Here is a 25,776-nt window from a genome sequence, read left to right on the forward strand (position 1 = left end):
CCTCCAGAGAAAAGACCCCAAAGTTATATACAAGCCCCCAACAAATAATAACGGTGAGGTAAGAAGAAAAGACAAACGTAAGAATGAACTAGATTTAGCAAAGAGAGGCCCACTAATTAATAGCAGAAAATAGGAAGAGGACTTATGCGGTCAGCAAAAAACCCTATAAAAATATCCACGCTGAAGATCCAAGAACCCCCGCACCGACTAACGGTGTGGGGGGAGAATATCAGCCCCCTAGAGCTTCCAGCAAAAACAGAAATCACATTTTGAACAAGCTGGAACAAAATAAGAGCAAATGCAAAAGGACAAAAATAAGAAAGCAGAACTTAGCTTATCTTGCAAAACTCAGGGACCAGGAGTCAGGAGGAAAACAGACATAGACTGATTACATCGATTCCAGGCACTAGACTGAGTTTCCAGGAAGTCTAAATAGGAACACCCAAGGCCTAACGAACCAGGTGGGTACCAACCTGGGGAAGGATAATCCAAGTGCCATACCGCTAGTGACCACAAGAGGGAGCCAACAAATATAGTTCACAACAGTACCCCCCCTTTAAGGAGGGGTCACCGAACCCTCACCAAGACCACCACGGCGATCAGGATGAGCAGCATGAAAGGCACGAACCAAATCGGCCGCATGAACATCAGAGGCGGCCACCCAGGAATTATCCTCCTGACCATAGCCCTTCCATTTGACCAGATACTGAAGCCTCCGTCTAGAGAGACGAGAATCTAAGATCTTCTCCACCACGTACTCCAACTCGCCCTCATCCAACACCGGAGCAGGAGGCTCAACAGCAGGAACCATAGGCACAACGTACCGCCGCAACAAAGACCTATGGAACACATTGTGAATGGCAAACGACACAGGAAGATCCAAACGAAAAGACACTGGATTAAGGACTTCCAAAATTTTATAAGGACCAATAAAGCGAGGCTTAAACTTAGGAGAGGAAACCTTCAGAGGGACAAATCGAGAAGACAACCAAACCAAATCCCCAACACGAAGTCGGGGACCCACACCGCGGCGGCGGTTGGCAAAACGCTGAGCCTTCTCCTGTGACAACTTTAAGTTGTCCGCCACATGATTCCAAATCCGCTGCAACCTATCCACAACGGAATCCACCCCAGGACAGTCAGAAGGTTCAACATGACCCGAGGAAAAACGCGGATGAAAACCAGAGTTGCAGAAAAATGACGAAACCAAAGTAGCGGAACTAGCCCGATTATTGAGGGCAAACTCAGCCAATGGCAAGAAGGTCACCCAATCATCCTGATCCGCAGAAACAAAACATCTCAAATAAGCCTCCAGCGTCTGATTAGTTCGCTCCGTTTGGCCATTAGTCTGAGGATGAAAGGCAGATGAAAATGACAAATCAATGCCCATCTTAGCACAAAAAGATCGCCAGAATCTGGACACAAACTGGGATCCTCTGTCAGACACGATATTCTCAGGAATGCCGTGCAAACAAACCACATTCTGAAAGAACAAAGAAACCAGATCGGAAGAGGAAGGCAACTTAGGCAACGGCACCAAATGGACCATCTTGGAAAAACGATCACACACCACCCAGATGACAGACATTCCTTGAGACAACGGAAGATCTGAAATGAAATCCATGGAAATGTGCGTCCAAGGCCTCTTCAGGACGGGCAAGGGCAAAAGCAACCCTCTGGCACGAGAACAGCAAGGCTTTGCCCGAGCACAAATCCCACAGGACTGCACAAAAGAACGCACATCCCGCGACAGGGAAGGCCACCAAAAGGACCTAGCCACAAAATCTCTGGTACCAAAAAATCCCAGGATGTCCTGCCAGCACCGAGGAATGAACCTCAGAGATAACTCTGCTGGTCCATTTATCAGGAACAAACAATCTATCAGGTGGGCAAGGGTCAGGTCTACCAACCTGAAATCTCTGCAACACACGTCGCAAATCAGGAGAAATGGCCGACAAGATTACGCCCTCTTTAAGAATACCAGCTGGCTCTGAGACGCCGGGAGAGTCAGGCACAAAGCTCCTAGAAAGAGCATCAGCCTTCACATTCTTTGAACCAGGCAGGTACGAGACCACAAAGTCAAAACGGGAGAAAAACAACGACCTACGAGCCTGTCTAGGATTCAGGTGCTTAGCAGACTCGAGATACATCAGATTTTTGTGATCAGTCAAGACCACCACACGATGCTTAGCTCCCTCGAGCCAATGACGCCACTCCTCAAATGCCCACTTCATGGCCAATAACTCCCGATTACCAACATCATAGTTCCGCTCAGCAGGCGAAAATTTCCTAGAGAAAAAAGCACATGGTCTCATCACAGAGCAACCAGGGCCTTTCTGCGACAAAACAGCTCCGGCACCGATCTCAGAAGCATCCACTTCAACCTGAAAGGGAAGTGAGACATCAGGCTGGCACAAAACAGGCGCCGAAGTAAACCGGCGCTTCAGCTCCCGAAAAGCCTCCACGGCTGCAGGAGCCCAATTAGCAACATCAGAACCTTTCTTGGTCATATCCATCAAAGGTTTAACAACGCTAGAAAAATTAGCAATAAAACGACGGTAGAAATTAGCAAAACCCAAGAACTTCTGAAGACTCTTAACAGACGTGGGTTGAGTCCAATCATGAATGTTCAGACTCTGATTACTAGTGTGGATCAGCTTGCTGCATGAGTGCAGGGCATTCAGGATTTTGTTACTTGTAGTCCTATGTCAGAGCCTAAGATACCTATTCCTGAGCTGTTCTCTGGAGATCGATTTAAATTTAGGAATTTTAGGAATAATTGTAAATTGTTTCTATCTTTGAGACCTCGTTCATCTGGAGACTCAGCTCAGCAAGTTAAAATTGTTATCTCCTTCTTGCGTGGCGACCCTCAGGATTGGGCCTTCTCATTGGCGCCAGGAGATCCTGCATTGGCAAATATTGATGCGTTTTTTCTGGTGCTTGGATTGCTTTATGAGGAGCCTAATCTTGAAATTCAGGCAGAAAAAGCGTTGCTGGCTATCTCTCAGGGCCTGGAATACTGTTATGATCTTAGTGGTAGAGGATCTCAGGAGTTTCAGCTAAGTCCGCAAACACAAAAACCAGCTCATAGGGAAGTGGTAACTTGGCTGACCGCATATCTGATCCTGGCACAACAACTAGAAGTAGCCGGGGAACGTACCTACGTTGATTCTAGACGTCTCGCACCAGCCGGAGAACTAACTAACCCTTTCAGAGAAAATAAGACCTCACTTGCCTCCAGAGAAAAGACCCCAAAGTTATATACAAGCCCCCAACAAATAATAACGGTGAGGTAAGAAGAAAAGACAAACGTAAGAATGAACTAGATTTAGCAAAGAGAGGCCCACTAATTAATAGCAGAAAATAGGAAGAGGACTTATGCGGTCAGCAAAAAACCCTATAAAAATATCCACGCTGAAGATCCAAGAACCCCCGCACCGACTAACGGTGTGGGAGGAGAATATCAGCCCCCTAGAGCTTCCAGCAAAAACAGAAATCACATTTTGAACAAGCTGGAACAAAATAAGAGCAAATGCAAAAGGACAAAAATAAGAAAGCAGAATTTAGCTTATCTTGCAAAACTCAGGGACCAGGAGTCAGGAGGAGAACAGACATAGACTGATTACATCGATTCCAGGCACTAGACTGAGTTTCCAGGAAGTCTAAATAGGAACACCCAAGGCCTAACGAACCAGGTGGGTACCAACCTGGGGAAGGATAATCCAAGTGCCATACCGCTAGTGACCACAAGAGGGAGCCAACAAATATAGTTCACAACACTAGTCACAGACATAGACTTCCAATCCAACACAGAATTATGTATCTGCAACCATGGAAACCCCAGCACAATAGCATCATGCAAATTATGCAACACCAGAAAACGACAATCTTCCTGATGGGCTGGCGCCATGCACATGGTCACCTGTGTCCAAAACTGGGGTTTATTTTTAGCCAAAGGTGTAGCATCAATGCCCCTTAAAGGAATAGGGTTCTGCAAAGACTGCAAGGGGAAACCACAATGCCTGGCAAATTCAAAGTCCATTAAGTTCAAAGCGGCACCTGAATCCACAAATGCCATGACAGAAAATGATGACAATGAGCAGATCAAGGTCACAGATAACAGAAATTTAGGTTGTACAGTTCCGATGGTAACTGAACTAGCGATTCTCTTTGTACGCTTTGGGCAGACTGAAATGACATGAGAAGCATCGCCACAATAAAAACACAACCTATTCTGATTAGTGTTGAGCGATACCGTCCGATACTTGAAAGTATCGGTATCGGAAAGTATCGGCCGATACCGGCAAAGTATCGGATCTAATCCGATACCGATACCCGATACCAATACAAGTCAATGGGACTCATGTATCGGACGGTATTCCTGATGGTTCCCAGGGTCTGAAGGAGAGGAAACTCTCCTTCAGGCCCTGGGAACCATATTAATGTGTAAAATAAAGAATTAAAATAAAAAATATTGCTATACTCACCTCTCCGACGCAGCCTGGACCTCAGCGAGGGAACCGGCAGCGTTGTTTGCTTAAAATTCGCGCGTTTACTTCCTTACTTGAAGTCCCGGCTTGTGATTGGTCGTGTGCCGCCCATGTGGCCGCGACGCGACCAATCACAGCAAGCCGTGATGTAATTTTAGGTCCTTCAGGATTTTAAAATTACGTTCTGGCTTGTGATTGGTCGCGTCGCGGTCACATGGGCGACGCGACCAATCACAAGCCGTGATGTCACGGGAGGCTGGACACGCGCGCATTTTAAAATGCGCGCTTGTCCTGCCTCCCGTGACGTCACGGCTTGTGATTGGTCGCATCGCGTCGCGACCAATCACAAGCCAGAACGTAATTTTAAAATCCTGAAGGACCTAAAATTACGTCACGGCTTGCTGTGATTGGTCGCGTCGCGGCCACATGGGCGACGCGACCAATCACAAGCCGGGACGTCACGGGAGGCAGGACAAGCGCGCATTTTAAAATGCGCTTGTGTCCAGCCTCCCGTGACGTCACGGCTTGTGATTGGTCGCGTCGCCCATGTGACCGCGACGCGACCAATCACAAAGCCGGAACGTAATTTTAAAATCCTGAAGGACCTGAAATTACGTCACGGCTTGCTGTGATTGGTCGCGTCGCGGCCACATGGGCAGCACGCGACCAATCACAAGCCGGGACTTCAAGTAAGGAAGTAAACGCGCAAATTTTAAGCAAACAATGCTGCCGGTTCCCTCGCTGAGGTACAGGCTGCATCGGAGAGGTGAGTATAGCAATATTTTTTATTTTAATTCTTAATTTTACACATTAATGTTGTTTCGATACCGATACCCGATACCACAAAAGTATCGGATCTCGGTATCGGAATTCCGATACCCACAAGTATCGGCCGATACCCGATACTTGCGGTATTGGAATGCTCAACACTAATTCTGATGTCTGAATCCTTGTTGTTCCGTTCTAGACAGAATCCTATCACACTGCATAGGCTCAGGCATCTGCTCTGAGGACAACGCCACAGCGCGCACAGCTCTGTGCTCCCGCAAGCGCCGATCGATCTGAATGGCCAGAGACATAGAATCACTCAGACCAACAGGCGTGGGAAACCCCACCATAACATCTTTACCAGATTCAGAAAGACCCTTTCTGAAAATTGCCGCCAAAGCATCCTCATTCCATTTAGTCAGCACAGACCATTTTCTAAATTTCTGACAATGCAATTCTGCCGCTTCTTGACCCTGAGACAGGGCCAACAAGGTCTTCTCCACTTGATCCACAGAATTTGGTTCATCATATAATAATCCTAGAGCCTGAAAAAAGGCATCTACATTAAGCAAGGCCGGATTCCCAGATTCCAGGGAAAATGCCCAATCCTGAGGGTTGCCACGCAGCAGGGAGATGACAATTTTAATCTGCTGAATGGGATCACCAGAGGAACGAGGCTTCAGAGCAAAAAACAGTTTACAGTTGTTTTTAAAACTCAAAAATTTGTACCTGTCCCCAAAAAACAAATCAGGAGTAGGAATCCTAGGCTCTAAAAGCGGAGTCTGAGCAATATAATCAGAAATACCCTGTACCCTAGCAGCAAGCTGGTCTACATGAGAAACTAATCCCTGAACATCCATGCTAGCACAAGACTCCTCAGTCACCCAGAGGAAAAGAGGGAAGAAAAGACAAAACAGGCTACAGAAAAAAATGGCTTTCTTCCCTTCTTCTGAGATGTATTTAACTCATTGTTGGCCAGTTGTACTGTTATGATCTGGTGACCTTGGAGCCGCATGAGACTTTCTCAGGAGTAGGTGGTACCTGTACTGACCACAAACCCTAATCTAACACCGCAACTAGAAGTTGCCTTGGGATGTACCTAACACGTCCTTGACATCTCGACACAGCCGGAGGACTAAATACCCCTATAGATGGAAATGGGAATTCTATCTTGCCTCAGAGCAGAACCCCAAAGGATAGGCAGCCCCCCACAAATATTGACTGTGAGTATAAGAGGAAAGACACACGCAGGCAGAAAAACAGGATTTAGCAAAGAGGCACTTCTAGCTAAATAGAAAAGGATAGGACAGAATTCTAAGCAGTCAGTATTAAAATCCTAAAAACATCCACAGCAGATAATACAAATATTCCACATCTAACTAAAGACATAGAAAGTATATCTGCATCTGCTGAGAATCCAGCATGACTGAAAAATCCAAAGTCTAAGCTGGACAAAAACACAATAAATTGCACTGAATTGCAAAGCACACTGCATGTGTGCACAGAGACAAAAAAACAGACACTTATCTTAGCTGAATTTGCAGCAGGGCATGAGGAGCCAGAGAGAGATGCAATCCCTCCAAGTACAATGGACAACTGGCACAGACTCATGGAGCCTGCACACCTAAATACCTAATAGAGCTGCAATCAGCAGAAACACCTGCCCAGATTACAACCCCAAGACAACTGCACTACCACCAACAACCACCGGAGGGAGCCCAAGAGCAGAATTCACAACAGATGAGTAATCACGTGGTGCCCATGGAAGTTGTTCGGGCGGAATCTAACTCCCGCTCCATACGTACACAACCAACCTGCTTTGTCTGTGGGCAGACAGGCCATTATGCAATAGGTGTCCCAGGCGACAGGGAGAACTACCGTGTCTAATGACTGTCAGAGGAGGCTCACTAGACACGGTAGATTTGTCCTCCAAGTTAACCTTGAAGGTTTCCTTGTCATATGGGTCTATTACTCTCTCTACTGAGGCCTGCATGGATTCTGGGGCTGAGGGATATTTTCTGCCTTCCATCTTTGCCCAACGGCATTCAATCCCCTTAGTGATGCTCCCAAAGCCAGTTACCATCCAGATGGGTCTGGGTTAATGGGTCTGTCCTTCCTACACAAATTACCCATCAGGCTGTACCTCTTGCCCTCATGGTGTCTCCGGAACATCAGGAGATAATTTCTTTCCTTGTAATTCCTGAGGGCATGGATGAGGTACATCTGGGCATACCTTGGTTCCATTGCCATTCACCCCGTATCGATTGGGCAACAGGGAGCATACAGGGATGGAGTAAGTCATGTGAAGGACAATGTTGTTGGGTCATCTGAGGTCACTACTGACTCTCTACCTAGGCACTACTGGCAGTAAGTGGATGTTTTCTCCAAAAAAGCCAAGGAGACTCTTCCTCCTCATCACCCCTATGATTGACTTATAGACCTCATTCAGGGGCAGAGCCTCCACATGGGCATGTCTATCCTTTGTCTCTCTGGAGACTGAGGCTATTTCAGAGTACATCAGGGAGAATTTTGCTAGGTGGTTTATCAGGAAATTGGAGTGTCTTGCTGGGCCTGGTTTTTTCTTCATTCAAAAGAAGAATGGAGAACTATGTCACTGCTAGACTATAGGGGTTTCAATGCAATTTCCATTAAAAGCAAATATCCTGTGCCACTAATCTCCAAGCTCTTTGATAGGCTGTGGGGTGCTAGGGTATTCACGAAGTTGGACTGGCTTGGGGCTTATAGTCTTATTCGTATACGTGAAAGTGATGATTGGAAGACAGCTTTTAATACTTGAGACGGTCATTATGAGTATTTGGTCATGCCATTTGGTTTCTGTAATGCCCCCGCAGTCTTTCAAGACTTTGTAAATTATATCTTTCGGGAGTTGTTGTCTACATCTGTAGTAGTATATTTGGATTACATACATATTTTTTCCCCAGACCTTGACACTCACCATAAAGATGTGGGTAGAATCTTTGAGCTCTTGAGCACCAATTCTCTCTTTGCCAAACTGGAGAAGTACATTTTAGGTGTCTTGTTCCCATGTCTGCACAGGGTGAATCGCGAACCATCTCCGCTGCGGTCTCCAATTCTTCTCCAGCCGCAGTGGAGCCAGCTCAGCGGAGATGTCGGTCCCAGTGTCTGGCTCGGGCTGATACTGTGTGACTGGTTACTGCTGCCCTTCCAGGCTCTGCCTTTGTAGCCAGCACTGTTCAGCAGCAAGCAGGTCTTTCTAGGACAAAGTCCTGCTTTTCCCATACTGAGCATGCCCACGGGACGACCTCCCATTGGAGGTCGGGGGTCACATGCTCAGGTCCAGCTCCTATTGGACCATCTGGAAGGTCTTGTAGCACTGCCGCTATAAAAGGTTTGCATGGCCGCTCGGCCATGCGCTAGTGTATACTTGAAATCGTGTGTGTGTTGATGTGTGAAAGTCGCTCATTAATTATCCCCTCCCTAGTGTTTGACTGCTCGCATATGGTGGATGTTTGTTATCTAGCGCCCGACAGAGCTATCAGCACTTAACGCACGATACAGCAACTTACTGCTGTGACCACCAGTGTGGCGCTGTGCACTATTAGAGTACTTTCCTGACCCAAGTCTGGGTGGTTAGTGGCATCCGCCAGAGCGGCACTGCATGTACTCTTGTGCATTAAAATTATTATTTCTGTTATACTCTGACACCCCAGTAGCGGTGTCGAGCGCAAGAGGTCTAGAGGAACTCTAATCCTGAGTCTTGGGATAGAGTTCTGCAACTCCTTGATTGCACTCTTTGTGCGGTACCACGGCCCTGAGATGCAACAGGGTTCACTTCCTTCATACAGGGTGAAGCTAACCCGTGTGTGTATCCACATTGTACCACCAAATAGTCCATCATTACTCAACAGCAGGTTCCATGTCTGCATGGTGGACCCCAGGCTGCGAACGCACCTTATACTATCTTTCTAATTATTTGGTGCGTTCTGCTAGCCCTAACATTACGCTAGTGCTAGGGTCTGGCTAGTAATGGCAGACAAACAGCAACTCTTGCGGTACATCCAGCAGCTGGAGGGCAGGTTGGCGGCTCTTGAGTGCACAACCTCAGCTGTGGATGTTACTGCAGTAGTTGTTCAGGCTGCTTGCATGGCTGCAGCAACTTTGTCCACTGCCACCCCTGTTCTGACCACACCTCACCTCCTGCTGCTAGATAAATATTCTGGTGATAGCAAATCTTGTAGGGGTTTCGTGAGCCAGTGCTCTATACACCTCGAGCTCCTGGCGGCACGTTTCCCCACAGACCGGACAAAGGTGGAATTCATTATGTCTCTCCTGTCGGACAGGGCGTTGGAGTAGGCTATGCCACTGTGGGAGCGTGGCAATCATGTGGTGCAGAGTGCTCCGCTGTTCCTGAGCATTCTGAAACAGGTCTTTCTAGGACCTCGAGTCACCCATGATACGGCTCTCCAACTGTTCTCATTGACTCAGGGCTCATCCTTGGTCAGCCATTTTGCCATCCACTTCCACACCTTAGCATCTGAGCTGGAGTGGTCGGATAAAGCCCTCATTCCTGTATTTTGGAGTGGGCTGGCTGACCATGTGAAGGACGCTTTGGCCACTAGGGAGATTCCCGCCACACTGGAGGAGCTAAAAGCTGTATCCACTTGTATTGACCTCTGTTTTAATGAGGGGAGGTTAGAGTGAGCCCAGTGTAGGCAGAGGTATTGGCTGGCTCCCACCTTCACCATATCTTTGGAATCTCCGGTCCAGGCACCCGTGAGGCCTTAGAGGTGTCACAAGAGGGATTTAAGTCCCGGACTGCTCGTGCACTCAAGGTCTGTCATGTCTGCCAGCAGTCAGGACATCTTGCCACCAGATGTTCCCAGCGGTCGGGGAAACATCGCCGTTTGCCTTCAAATTGTCCTTTAAGGGGACAATTACCATAGGCTCATCCACTTATTTGGTAAAGCTTTGCGTGGATTCAGGGGTGAAGGGCAATTTATGTAATCTGCCTTCACCCAATGACATGCAATACCCCTGGTGATGCTCACCCAACCAGTGACCATACGAGTGGTGAATGGGTCAACACTGCCCTCAGAGATAACACACCAGACCATCCCATTTACTCTATCCATGTCGCCATCTCATCAGGAGATTATATCTCTGCTCATTAGTCCTGAGGGAATTGATGAGGTCCTGTTAGGGATACCTTGGCTACGGTACCACTCTCCTCATATTGAGTGGTCCACAAGCAGAATTTTGGGATGGAGTGAATCTTGTGGGGGTAGATGTCAGAGGGAAAGCGTTCAGGTTGCTACTACTGAGGTGCCTGCAGATCTATCCTCTCTCCCCAAGCAATATTGGCCCTATGTGGACATGTTCTCCAAAAGGGCTGCGGAGACCCTTCCACATCATCGCCCCTATGACTGTCCTATCGACCTCTTGCCTGGTGCTGAGCCTCCCCAGGGTCGAGTCTACCCAGTGTCTTTCCCAGAGACGGAGGCAATGTCTCGGTACATCCAGGAGAATCTGGCAAGGGGGTTCATTAGGAAGTCAATGTCACCTGCAGGGGCTGGGTACTTCTTCGTGCAGAAGAAGAACGGAGAATTACGTCCATGCATAAATTACAGGGGTCTTAATGCCATCACCATTAAGAACAAGTACCCATTTCCCCTGATATCTGAGCTTCTTGACAGGCTTCGGGGAGCAAGGGTGTTTACTAAACTAGATCTGCGGGGTGCTTACAACCTGATTCGCATCCGTGAGGGGGGCGAATGGAAGATGGCTTTTAACACCAGGGATGGGCACTATGAATATCTGGTGATGCCCTTTGGGCTCTGTAATGCCAAAGCCATTTTCCAAGACTTTGTGAATGATATCTTCCAGGATATGCTCTCCACCTCAGTAGTAGTCTACCTGGATGATATTCTCATCTACTCTTCAGATATAGTCTCCCACTGGAGAGGTGTTTGCAAAGTCTTTGACCTCCTATGGGCAAATTCCGTCTATGCCAAGTTGGAAAAGTGTGTGTTTGAGCAGGAGTCTTTGCCTTTCCTGGGCTATATCATCTCGGCCCAAGGATTGGCTATGGATCCCGCCAAGCTACAGGCTGTGATGGACTGGTAGGAACCCCATTCTCTGAAGCGGTGCAGCACTTTATGAGGTTCATTAATTACTATCACTAGTTCATTCCCCACTTCTCAACTTTGGTAGCTCCTTTGGTTTCCCTCACCAAAAAGGAGCAAGTCCCAAATTGTGGTCGGAGAAGGTCTCCAAGGCCTTCCTCTCTATTAAGTCCAACTTTGCTAAAGCTCCCATTCTACATCGCCCCAATGTAGATAAACCTTTCATAATGTAGGTCGATGCCTCATCTGATGGTGCTGGAGCAGTCCTATTCCAAAAGGATGCTCAAGGTCGGAAGCATCCTTGCTTCTTTTTCTCTAAGACCTTCACACCGGCGGAGAGGAATTATTCCATCGGGGACAGGGAGTTGCTAGCTATGAAGTTGGCCTTCTCGGAGTGGAGACATCTTTTGGAGGGGGCTCGCTTCCTCTTCCAAGTTTACACCGACCACAAGAACTTGGTCTATATTCAGACTGCCCAGCGGCTAAATTCTCACCAGGCCAGATGGTCCCTGTTCTTCTCCCTCTTCCATTTCACCCTCCATTTTCTCTCCGGGGAGAACATTCGTGCCGACGCTCTCTACCGCTCCATAGTGTCATCAGCGGAGGAGGGGGAACATCGGCTTATTGTCCCTTCTGAGAGCCTGGGGACCGTGGCTCCCATTTCGCTAGAGTCTGTGCCCCCAGGTAAGACTTTCGTGCCATCAAAGTTGTGACCGGAGGTTCTCTCTTGGGCTCACTTGTCCAGAGTAGGTGGACACTTTGGGACCAAAAGGACATCTGAGCTTCTGGCTAGGACGTACTGGTGGCCGGATATGGCCCGTGACGTCGGAGACTATATTCGGGCGTGTGTCTCCAGTGCCAAAAATAAGTCTCCTCAACAATGGCCAGCTGGGTTACTTTATCCCCTGCTGGTGACAGACAGGCCTTGGGAGATGGATTTTGTGGTGGGCTTACCCAAGTCCCGTGGCTGCACCTTCATTTGTGTAATCACCGACCATTTTTCTAAAATGGTGCACTTGGTGCCGCTTCCACGGCTACCTTCTGCACGGGTCTTGGCAGCATTGTTTATGAAACACATTTTCCGCCTACACGGTATGCCGGACAAAATTGTCAGTGACCGGGGTCCCCAGTTTGCATCTCGGTTCTGGAGAGAGCTTTGTCGTCTACTCAGCATCGAGTTGAATCTCTCTTCAGCATACCATCCCAAGACGAATGGGTTGGTAGAGAGGGCCAACCAGACCCTGGTCAGATATCTGTGACATTTTGTTTCTGTCAGGCAGAATGACTGGGCATCCTTGCTACCGTGGGCGGAGTTTGTGCTGAACAACGCCATAGCCGATTCCACTGGGCAGACCATATTCCTCCTTAACTACAGTCAGCATCAGTGGGTTCCTGTGCCTATGCCCGTGTCTTCCACCTACTCCAGGGTGGCTGACTGGGCTGTGGAGGCACGGGTCATTGTGACTTGACAGCTGCAAAGCATTATGGTGAAGCCCAACAGGCAGCACCTACACTATTAGCTTGCAATATAATTATTATGTAGTGTGTGAAATGGTGCAGGGTAATTTTGGGGGGTGAGTCCTAGAGAAACAAATTGATAACTGTTTGAAAGCACAGAGACACATTTTAAGAAATTCGACTCAAATTAATTTTTCGGAAGATCTATGCAATCATCCTTGGCTAACACTTCTATTTTTTACAGTATTCCTACCTTGGAGCACTTTTGTCCACAACTGCATAAAATGTTTTCACAGTATTGTGCATTAGTAAATACCCCATAGCAAGTATTAAAGTGCTAAATGGGACACCTTTATGGCAATGTTTTACTGTTTCCTATCCCTGTCACAGGGGCAGGAAGAATTGATGTTTTAGTGAACCTACATCATGAATTTTTCATGTTTGTCTTGTGATAATGCCCACATCATTATTTGGAGGACCTGAGATGAAGTGCTTCTTACTCAAGTCTTTTTCACTCAATCAAATAAAGAATTCAGCCTACCTTGTTGGTTTTCAAATCTTTCTTGAGCCCTTACGCAGCCTCATTGCCTGCTTTTATAGCACATGACTAACTATCAACATCATATTGCTATGAACCAGAGTTGTGCAAATTTCTCCAAATTCAATTTTCTCAATTCAGGGGAAAATTCTACTCTCATTGAATAAATTCAACGCAAACTGAGTCACCCAGGAAAGAATTAAAGAAAATCTTATATTCTGCTACCTTTGTTCCAGCTCATGCCTGTCATGCCATTTCTGGTTATCTGGCTGACTCTTCCATCTGTCTTCATTGTTATTTCTTATATCTTCAAACTTTCTTCCAGCCATGTTCTATTGACTAGACCCTATGTCGTCACATGGGGTCCAATGAATTAAATTGCCAAGTCTTATGCTTTCTATGGTCATGTGGGTGAGATGAACATCATTGATGTACTGCACATCATTGACGTGCACCACTTAAAAGTAGGAATCTAGTGAATAGAAGCCAGATGGGAAGTAAGATAGAAGACAGAAAATAGCAGTCAGAGGATAAAAGAGCCAATTAGAGGACTGGTGGTGGTCAGTTATCAGGAGGGTCAAGGATAGATGAGTTCTTTCCATTGTATTTTCAAACCTTTCACACATTTATATAATCCAGCAAAATGGTGTCTGCCATTTTTCTAGATTCACCCAAAGCAAGTCACTAAAAATGTTGATTCTGGCGAATAAAATGTTTTAGGGAAAATTAGAGCCATGTTCAAATCACCTTTAATCAATTCATTCATATCTATCTAGGACACATCTAACAAAATTGAGACTTTCCAATATCACTTTAATATTTAATCAACTTTTCGTCATGCATCTTTTAATACAACCATACCCTTTCTATAACCCTCCAAATAGCAAAAATTGGTACTTTTTTAATGAGTTTTTGTTGCTATGTACAAAATTAGGTACAAGTATAAAAAAACATTCTTTTAAACAAGACACTCTAAACACTAAAATTATATAGACTACCCATTATAAATGATAGCACAGCATCTGCAATATTTCTGTTTTATCGCAGCTCACTTTTATGTTGTTGTTTTTTTTCAGAAAAAAGCTAGAATGCTGGCTTGTGAATAGAACTGCTCACTGTAATTATTCTCTACATTGACAGCATTATTTATGAGTTCTGTATGAATAATTGATAATAATTTAAATAACAATACTTTTTCAACATTTTATGGTAGCATTTAAGTTAAAACTAGAGAGTTTAAAAGTATGCAGAAACATACAGGGCTATTTAGCAGTGCACAGCAGCAATAGATCTGCAATATTAATTGTCTGTTGAAGAAATAATTTAAACTAGGTTTATTTCATGCAGCAGTTTAGCTCTGTAAAAATAACATGTACAGAAGAAATAACAGAAGAGCTCTGCAGCAGTTTTATATTCTGACAAGTATTATTTTTATGCATTAGGAGAAGAAAAAAATCTCAATAATAAATTTTTCCTTTTTGAGTGTTCCAGCACACCCTACCTGCATATAAAATTGACATCCATTTTACTAACACAGTGTAGCATCATATCTTTTGCAAACACATGTGAGCATTTCCTTTGAAATATTTTCTCAACTGTAAAATGGCATAAATCTTTTTTGGAGCTACGAAAAAATAACATTTACCTACAATACATTGTATGGATGAATCTTTTTTTGTTTAAATACCAGCAATGTAATCTTCCATTCCTGTAAGTGTCTGAACATACTATTTTTTCCATCTACTTCTCATAGTACAAGAAGCCACAAGTCTTAAAAACTAAGTGTATTTTCTTTTCATTTTAGGTGAGGTTATATGCGCGCCCAGATGCAATAAGAAGAGGATCTGGGGACTATGCCCTGAATATAACAAAAAGGCTTTTGGAATTCTATGAGGATTATTTCAAGGTGCCATATTCTTTGCCAAAATTAGGTAAGGGGAACAAATACACTTTTTAAATATTATGAGCATTTCATTATTCATATTTATTAATTTTATAATGTTAATGATGAAATTAATGTTTACTCTTCCAAATCTACTGAAGTGAACATGAAAAGCTTCTCAGGGCAGCTAGTAAAACAAATTATAAGTGCAATGTAGAAAAGGTAAGATGAGGCAACGTGTCAAACTGCCATTTGATTTTTTTGTTTTAGCCATTAAGTAAATAACCTCAAATAACCTTAAAAATAGTAAATCAGTTCACCAAAGGATTGTTTACTTAAAGTATGATTTACAATGTACATGTGATATACAATGAATATATATATATATATACAGGGGTGGGATTCAGCCGGTACGACCCGGTACGGGGCAGCCGTTTACTAAAATTTCTATCTGCCAGCGTTCCGGTAATTGAAAATGGTTACCACGCCCCCGGACCGCCTCCGGACCGCCCCCGGACGGGTTGCTGTGCTGCTGGTGGGCAGGGCCGCCATCAGGGCATGACAGCCATGACTGGCGTATGGGGCCCGGTGCCAGCACTGCGGGCCCCCCACCTGCCGGCGCTGCGGGCCCCCCCCTCCAGTCGGAGGCTGGCGGCCACAGTGCGCAGTCGCACTTCGCCGGCGTCTGACGTCATTGTCAGCCGCCGGCGAGTGCGTCCTTCACCTGCGTGGAGGAAGTGAGGTTCCCCTCCGCAGGAGCATGGCAAGGTAAGAGCTTGTTTTGTTTTTTTTTGAGAGCGGCGATCCCAGGGGGGTGGGGACCGGGGCAGAACGCTGGACACGCTGGGGCCCGGGGCAGAACGCTGGATGCGCTGGGGCAGAAAGCTGGACACAGGGGCAGAGATGCTGGACGCGCTGGGGCAGAAAGCTGGACACAGGGGGCAGAGATGCTGGACACAGGGGGCAGAGATGCTGGACACAGGGGGCAGAGATGCTGGACACAGGGGGCAGAGATGCTGGACACAGGGGGCAGAGATGCTGGACACAGGGGGCAGAGATGCTGGACACAGGGGGCAGAGATGCTGGACACAGGGGCAGAGATGCTGGACACGGGGCAGAGATGCTGGACACAGGGGGCAGAGATGCTGGACACGGGGCAGAGATGCTGGACACGGGGCAGAGATGCTGGACACAGGGGCAGAGATGCTGGACACAGGGGGCAGAGATGCTGGACACAGAGGCAGAGATGCTGGACACGGGGCAGAGATGCTGGACACAGGGGGCAGAGATGCTGGACACGGGGCAGAGATGCTGGACACGGGGCAGAGATGCTGGACACAGGGGGCAGAGATGCTGGACACAGAGGCAGAGATGCTGGACACGGGGCAGAGATGCTGGACACAGGGGGCAGAGATGCTGGACACAGGGGCAGAGATGCTGGACACAGGGGGCAGAGATGCTGGACACAGGGGGCAGAGATGCTGGACACAGGGGCAGAGATGCTGGACACGGGGCAGAGATGCTGGACACAGGGGGCAGTATGCTGGACAAGGGGGCAGAATGCTGGACACAGGGGGCAGAATGCTGGACAAAGGGGCAGAGATGCTGGACACGGGGCAGAATGCTGGACACGGGGCAGAGATGCTGGACACGGGGCAGAATGCTGGACACGGGCAGTATGCTGGACAAAGGGGCAGAGATGCTGGACACGGGGCAGAATGCTGGACACGGGCAGAGATGCTGGACACGGGGCAGAATGCTGGACAAAGGGGCAGTATGCTGGACAAAGGGGCAGTATGCTGGACAAAGGGGCAGTATGCTGGACAAAGGGGCAGAGATGCTGGACAAAGGGGCAGTATGCTGGACAAAGGGGCAGAGATGCTGGACAAAGGGGCAGTATGCTGGACAAAGGGGCAGTATGCTGGACAAAGGGGCAGAGATGCTGGACACAGGGGCAGAGATGCTGGACACAGGGGCAGAGATGCTGGACACAGGGGCAGAGATGCTGGACACAGGGGCAGAGATGCTGGACACGGGCAGAGATGCTGGACACAGGGGCAGAGATGCTGGACACAGGGGCAGAGATGCTGCACACGGGCAGTATGCTGGACAAAGGGGCAGTATGCTGGACAAAGGGGCAGAGATGCTGGACAAATGGGGCAGTATGCTGGACAAAGGGGCAGAGATGCTGGACAAAGGGGCAGAGATGCTGGACACAGGGGCTATGAATGATGCTGGACACGGGCTATGATGCTGGACACGGGCAGAATGGAGATATGGGGTATGATGAAAGACATGGGGGCATGACTGGAGACAGATGGGGAAGGATTGGAGACACAGGAGGCATGATTGGAGACACTGGGGGCAGAATTGGAGACAGATTGTGCAGGATCATGGGGCAGGATGGATACGATGGAGACAGATGGGGCAGGATGGGGAGATCATATGGGGCAGGATGGAAACTCATGAGGGCAGGATGGGAGAACATATGGCTGACGCCAGGAATGAGACACACGGGGGCCAGGATGGGGAATATTATTACCATAGGGACTAATTAAGGGATATTATTACTGCAGTGATGTATTTATTTTTTGAGGACACTGTTTTAAATGAGGGGGCGGTCCTGTTACTGTGTAGAGTGACACTATGTCGCCTCTTTTTCTTTATGCGGTGTAATGTAGAAGTTGGGAAAAATTAAGTAATGTGTTCTACAAGCGGAGCTCGAGATAACTGTGTTATTTCCTGCAGAAACGAGTCCTGGCTGGAAGACATGATGGCGGTCTGTGCTGGATGAAAGATGAAGGACTTCACCTAGAGACGTCACTGGTAAGTCAGTGTTACCTATACACTGACACTATACACTGTATACTATATACAGAGCTCCTGTGTATAATTTCACTAGTGATCACTGTATTATCTGTACACAGACACTGCATACTAAGTACAGATCTCCTGTGTATAATGGCACTTATGGTGATAGTGTGGTGCTTTTTTTTATTACTGATCAGAATTGTAGTATTCAGTCACTATGTGGTGGTAATATGTGGTCTGGTCATGGTGTTGCGGTATTTGTCCCTTGTATGTGATATTATTCGATCACTGTGGTGGTAATATGCGGTCTGGTCATGGTGTAGCGGTATTTGTCCCTTGTATGTGATATTATTCGATCACTGTGGTGGTAATATGTCATCTGGTCATGGTGTAGCGGTATTTGTTCTTTTTATGTGATATTATTGGTCATTTTAAAAATTGAAAAATAAATAAAAATATACCTAAATTGTATTGCATATTTTAACAAATATTTAATAGGTTACAGCAGAGTAGGGCCTCACCAAAAGAGTCTACCGTGTAATGGTGGCGGCTTACAAAATCTTTTGGCCAAAACAAAAGCTGCCGGCTATATGTGTGATCTGGTGATGGGAACTGCTAGGGTATGTGTCCACGTTAAGTAAACGCTGCGTGTTTGACGCTGCGTGGGGCCACAGCGTCAAACACGCAGCGTCCAGATGTTCCAGCATAGTGAAGGGGATTTTATGAAATCTCGTCTCCACTATGCGTGGTAACACGCACCCTGCGGCCCTGCGACTCCGTACATGCGGCGCTTCTTTTAAGATCACAGCATGTCTGTGTTCCTTGCGGCAGCTGCGCCGCCGCAAGCTATAACACAGGGCCCTATGTGAGGGGTGCGATGATCCCGGATGTGTGCAATGAACACATCCGGCATCATCGCGTCACAGTAGGGGGCGGGGCTTAGCGCCGAGCGGGTTTGCCGCTCCGCCGCAACTGCCGGCCATCCTGAAGGTGGACACGTACCCTCAATGTGTGATTGGTGAGAAGTGGAGTTTTTCCAAGAGAGAGCGGTGGGACTGTGGACAGTTTGAGGGGTGGAGCGTGGAGGCGGGGCTGGGGTGGAGCCTGGGCGGAGTCTCAAGGGGGCCCCGAAAATTTTGCCAGTATGGGGCCCCAAAATTTCTAGTGGCAGCCCTGCTGGTGGGGATTGTTCACCCCGGGAGGAGCGGGACCCGATCGTGGAAGAAGGGGTCCTCCAGGCTGTGTGACCCGATCGCGGCAGAAGATAAGAAAAGAAAAAAAAGTTCACTCACCTCACCGCCGGGTTCCTCCGTCCAGCAGCAGCCTATCAGCTTGCGATCCCGGGACGAGCCTCCTACACGGGACGACGTGACGACGTCACTGTACACGTCGTTCCGTGCAGGGAGCTTTCTCCGGCACCTCGTAGGCTGCGGCTGGGAGCGAGAATACTCTGTCTACAGGGAGTGAGAAGACTGCAGAGAGCGCCGTTTGTAAGTATGGGAGTTCAAACATTTTTTTTTTGCATGGGGCAGTGTGGCTATTGGGGGCGCTATGACTATTGGGGGCACTGCCGTGGCTAAACTGCTTCCAAAAATATGAATCGTGCCACTAGGCATGGCTTATTAGTATGGGCGGGGTTATTGAAAATGGGCGTGGCCAAAATTCCGGCCGCCGCGACTTAGAGGACCTGTTGTTAAAAATTTGAATCCCACCCCTGTATATATATATATATATATATATATATATATATATATATATATATATATATACATATATATATATATATACATACATATACAGCTGTGGCAAAAATTAGAAGACCACTGCAAAATGTTCAGTTTGTCTGATTTTTCTCTTTATTGGAATATTTTTGAGTAAAATGTAGATTGTTCTTTTATTCTATAAACTTCTGACATCATGTCTCCAAATTTCCAAGTAATAAATTTAGAATTTTGTTTCTGATATGGAAAATGGTCAAATTTTTTTTAAAAAAAGTGCTTTCAGACCTCAAATAATGCAAAGAACACTAGTTCATAATCATTTAGAAACAACAATTCTAATGTTTTAACTCAGGAAGAGTTCAGAAATCAATATTTTGTGGAATATCCATTATTTTTAATCACAGCTTTCATGTGTCTTGGCATGCTTTCCACCAGTCTTTCACACTGCTTCTGGCACAAAAATGTAAGCAGTTCTTCTTTGTTTGATGGCTTGTGATTATCCATCATCCTCTTGATTACATTCCAGAGATTTCCAAAGGGGTTCAGGTCTGGAGATTGGGCTGACAGGGTTTTGATGTGGTGGTCTCTTAATTTTTGCCAGCGCTGTATATATATATATATATATATATATATATATATATATACATATATATATATATATATATGTATATATATATACATATATATTATAAAAAAATAGGAACAGCACGATTCCTCTACTTATCTTTGGGCGCAAAGCCTACAGACAACCTGTCCACTGATTGTCCCAAGTCCATACAGTTCAAAAAAGCAGGCAGCACTCCATATCCTTTGAATAATGTGCAGGATTTATACAAACCCACATGTCTGGGCAACATTTTGGCTCTTGCCCAGACATGTGGATATGGAGTGCAGCCTGCTATTTTGAAATATATATATATATATATATACAGTCATGTCAAGGCTGAAAGTATTGGTACCCTTGAAATTGTTACTGAAAATAAAGTTTTTCTCCCAGAAAATTATTGCAACTGCATGTTTTGTTACACACATATTGAAACAACACAAAAATAAAGGCAAATTGGACGTAACATTCATTTAAAACCCTAAAAATGGTCTATGCAAAATTGTTGGCACCCTTAACTTAATATTTGGTTGCACACTCTTTGGAAGTAGTCAAAAAGCACTGCAAATCACCCAAAAACACCATATCAACAGTGATGTTTGGAGGTGGGAACAAAATAGTGTGGGGATGTATTTCTGCATAAAGCACTGGCAAAATTCATGTAATGAATGAACCAATGTACCGAGACATTCTTGATAAAAATCTGCTGCCAACTTCCAGGATGTTGAAGAAGAAACAAAGGTGGATATTTCAATGACATTGATCATAAACACACAGGGAAGGAAACTGTCGATTGTTTTCAGATTAGGAAAAAGCTGTTTAAATGGCCCAGACAGACACCTAACCAAAATCCATTGGACATTTTATGGAAGGAACAAGAGCTCAGTGTTCATAGAAGGAGCCCGCATAGCTTTCAGGATTTGAAGAGTGTTTGTGTGGAAGAATAGGCAAAAATAACACCTGAGCAACGGATGCTAATAGGTTCTCCCTAAAAGAGACATCTTGAAGCTGTCATCACCAACAAAGGCTTTTTTACACAGTATTTGATACATTTCAGTATGCATGTTTAATACTTTTTCCAGGTGCCATTTCTCAATATTACACATAACTTAATTTATAGACTTCTATAGTTTGATTTATTTGCCTATGTGGAATGGATGGGTTGCTACTGACATCTGGTGTGAATTTCATGTCAATAGCACTTTTGGGCTATGTTCAAATTAAGCATGTTTTCAACATTACTTTTCTGCAGCAAAACCTGCACTCTTGGCAGAAAAAAAGCAGTGTCAAAAGCATAGGTTTTGGTGTGTTTTTGCTGCATTTTTCAAAATCCCAAAAGTCAATTTTGCTTCCACCATAGAGGCATGAACACAGTTCACAAATGCAACATATTTGTTCATGAAAAAATACCCATACAAATGTAACTGCTGGGGGAGGTGAATTGGTCTGTAATAATTTACCTAAGACACTGGCAGTGCATTGAGTTTGTAGGACACTTTACTTTCATACTTTAGTCTGCCATTGAGTTGCTCAGACATTGTTCAGTTTCACATCTTGGTCAGTCACAGGCATGGTCTGCCAATGTTTTCTTTGTACACATCACTAATTGTGTTCTAATCCCAACTGCCATCTCAGGTGACCAAGACAAAATGGTAAACCTGGTAAAAATCACGAAAATAAATTAGCTTCACATACTGTTGTTTTTGCTTTTTTCAATAAAAAATATTGCAAAACCTAATACCTGCATTTTTGCAACATTTTTTCAACTTTATTTTCACCACCCATTGCTTTCAAAGGGTGAAAAATGTTGAAAAAAAATGCTGAAAGAAGAGACATGCTCCATTGTGCAAAAAAAGCATGCAAAGCAAAAAAATACTCATGACAAGAAAACCAAGGTGTGTGCATGAGTTTTCTGAAATCTCAGAAACTTTGCTGGTACTGTAAAATGCAGGTGAAATTTGGCATAAAAAAGCTGAAAAAAACCTAGTGTGAACATAGCCTAAGAAAAATATTTACTTCAAAAATTGGTGATTATTTTACCCGCTGGCAATGAATGTTCTGATTTTTTTTATAAACAGAATATATATTTCATATTTAAACAAATTTTTTAATAACTATAAATGTATAGCATAGGAGAGTCCAGTTATGTTTGCTGATAGAAATACATTTTAATGACTAGTGGCAAGTGGTTCCAATCTAGCATTTGTTTCAGCCAAGAACTGAAGTATGTAAAAAAAAAGTGATGCACCGCTTAAAGGGAACCTGCCAAGTGAAAAAACTCTATTAACCTGCAGATATGGGGTTAATCTGCATAATTATAGTGTACTAAATCTTTCTATTATCTGCACCTAGAGCCTTGCGGTCGTGAGGAAGTTAACTTTATTCTTCCCTGTGACTTTCGGGTTTCATTCCATGCTTATAGTGAGTGGCGACTATAACCACTCCCCTGACTGAAAGCCAGGCCTAATGCTGATCTTGATTTCAGTCTCCGGGTGTGCAATTACATCTGCCGCTCTCTATGCACAGAGAGGTGGCTAAAACTGTGCTGGTACCACCACTGTAACTGAAACCTAATTACTGCCAGGAAAAATAAAGTTCATTTTCTTCTGGCAACAGGGCTCTAAATGCAGGCACCAGGCAGGTTCAAAACACTATTAACCTACATATATAACTCATACCTCCAAGTTAATAAAAAATTTTCACGCATCAGGGTTCCTTAAGGCCATGTTCACACGCTGCGGGTTCCTCTGCGGGTTAATCCCGCAGCGGAATTGAAAATCTGCAGGGCAAAACCGCTGTGGTTATCCCTGCAGATTTATCGCGGTTTGTTCCGCGGTTTCCGCTGCGGGATTACTGCTGTACTATTGATGCTGCATATGCAGCAATATGCAGCATCAATAGTAATGTAAAAAATAATAAAAATTGGCTATACTCACCCTCTGACGTCGTGATCTCCCCGGCGCTGCAAGCGGCTGTGCCGACAAGGACCTTCGTGACGTCACGGTCATGTGACCGCGGCGTCATCACGGTCATGTGACCGCGACGTCACCACAGGTCCTGTTCGGCACAGCAACTGAGACCGGACGGCCGCGGGCAGCGCTGAGAGGTGAGTATAGCTTCATTTTTTATTTTAATTCTTTTTTTTACACTATTTTATGGTTCCCAGGGCCTGGAGGAGAGTCTCCTCTCCTCCACCCCGGGTACCACCCGCACATTATCCGCTTACTTCCCGCAACGTGGGCACAGCCCCATGCGGGAAGTAAGCGGATCAATGCATTTCTATGGGTGCAGAATCGCAGCGATTCTGCACAAAGAAGTGACATGCTGCGGGTTGTAAACCACTGCGTTTCTGCGCGGTTTTTCCCGCAGCATGTGCACTGCGGTTTGCGGTTTCCATAGGGTTTACATGTTAATGTAAACGCTATGGAAACTGCTGCGGACCCGCAGCATCAAAATCGCGGCGGTTCCGCGGTAAAAACCGCAGCGTGTGAACATGGCCTTAAACTGAACAGTGTATTTCCATTGCAAAAAAATAGTTAAATGTGAAACATTGCTTGTGCAACTAAGGTTCAAAAGACTCAAATTCTTAAAAGATTTAAACTGGCTAATGCTTACGTGTGTCACCAGTGCCAATATATATCTTTGATAATGTATTTAAATTACCACAACAGCGTTTTTATTTATTTCAGTGCTGGAGTGGTGCTAGTCATGTAAGATTCCAGAAACTAATATCATACTCCCTACACTATCTTCAGCTATTCCCAGTGCCGCTTAGGTCCCGCAGGGCCATCTTGTAGACTCAGGTTCTGACTGACCGGAAGTCCACAAGCTCTCAATGTGAGTCTAAAAGAGCCTAATTATGGCTTTCACAGACCAGTGTTTTCCAAACTCCAATCATCATGGCCCACCACAGGTTTTGTTTTCAGGATTTGCTTAGTACTACACATGAGAGGAAATTCCTGAAGCCTTGATGATACTCCACCACCTGTGCAATATTAAGGACATCCTCAGAACATGACCTGTTGGGACTTGTGAGGAATAGACCTGTCATAGGCTAAAATTTAAAAGTGACCTCCAGTTTGCCCAGCAAACACTGGAGCTATCTGGCCAGTCTCAAACTGCTGGAGACTGACCAAAGTGGTGTAGATAAAAGATAAAGATGGCAGCTTTCAAGTCTAAACCTTGGGGCAGGGATCTTAGATTAGTTTAATCTCTCTAGCACTGCAATAAGAAAAAACACTGTTGTGCTGTTTCATGGAAGAAAACAATTTTTTTTGTTAATATATCTGGCTCATAAAATTAGTGCTCAATCAGAAACTTTCTCATACTCTCAGAAAAAAAGCTAAAGCTACTATGCTTAACAGCTGGAGTGATTTATACTGTGTGCTGCATGAGAATTTTTACCATAAAAAAATTGATATGCATAATTTCCAACTCCAAGCTATGTTATCTTGAATGCTTATTGGATGAAACATATTAGGTGATGTGTATTTATGTAATGCTAGTGTGTTCTAATGATATCAACACCTTTTATGAAGAGGTGCAAAATTAAAAAAGAGATTAATCTCATTCTGAGTGTCATGCTTCTAGAGTCTAACCCTTTGCTCTGTGTTCTGTGATCAGCATCTCTTTCCTCCGAACCACAAAAAATACACCTTTTCTTTGGGTGTTTTAATTCTGTTATCTTTGTTTCTTTTGGCTTTGGGTAACAAGTGCTATTCATTTAGACTTTCTGTCCTATCACCTTTTGAGTGCAGTTTTTTAAATACCTTTCCCTACTGGTGTTTCCTGCTGGTGATAGACTTTGTTGGATTAATTCACTTTGCTGTAGTTTGTGTTGGCTGCAGTAGTATTGTGTGTGATTACTTAGGTAACTGCTACTCTAGCGATCCAAGGAGCTGCTAAGTACATTCAGGGTAAGCCGCCATAGAGTGGGGGCAACATTACGTTATCTTAGGTTGCTAACCTCCACAGTAAGGCAGACATAATTTTTTTTTAGTCTTACAAGGGACCTATTAAATTCTGGTGTTTGTCTTCCTGGTTTGTACGTTACCCATGTGAATGTGCTTTGGCACTCATAACACTGAAAAGTTAAAAAAAATTATCTTACAGAGGGATGTAAGACACTTGAAGTTGCTAAGATATTGGGCAATGATTAGATGACTATCAAAAGTTCTGTTGCAATTAACCAACAGGATCGCTCAACATGTTTTGAGAAAAAAATAGACACAGATTAACTGTAAAAGACTTGAGAAACATGAAGCAACCGGGAAAACATTATCCTCCAGTGCTGTCATTTCTTGGACTGCAACCTTTTGGGATTGCCCAGAAGTACAAGGTGTTTAGTGTTGAAAGACATAGCCAAGGTAAGAAAGGCTGAAACCCGACCACCACTGATCA

The 25,776-nt window shown here is 45.3% G+C and overlaps 1 protein-coding gene across 1 annotated transcript in view; it reads left to right on the plus strand.

Annotated features, from left to right (window-relative positions):
* TRHDE (thyrotropin releasing hormone degrading enzyme) overlaps window positions 1–25,776 on the plus strand; it is a 1,510,236-nt gene that overhangs the window by 486,146 nt on the left and 998,314 nt on the right. The window contains exon 3 of the mRNA XM_077265293.1: window positions 15,163–15,289. Coding sequence (XP_077121408.1) covers window positions 15,163–15,289 — 127 coding nt within the window. The remainder of the gene's footprint in view (window positions 1–15,162; window positions 15,290–25,776) is intronic.

This window comes from Ranitomeya variabilis, chromosome 5 (genome assembly GCF_051348905.1).
Source record: "Ranitomeya variabilis isolate aRanVar5 chromosome 5, aRanVar5.hap1, whole genome shotgun sequence".
Taxonomy (NCBI): domain Eukaryota; kingdom Metazoa; phylum Chordata; class Amphibia; order Anura; family Dendrobatidae; genus Ranitomeya; species Ranitomeya variabilis.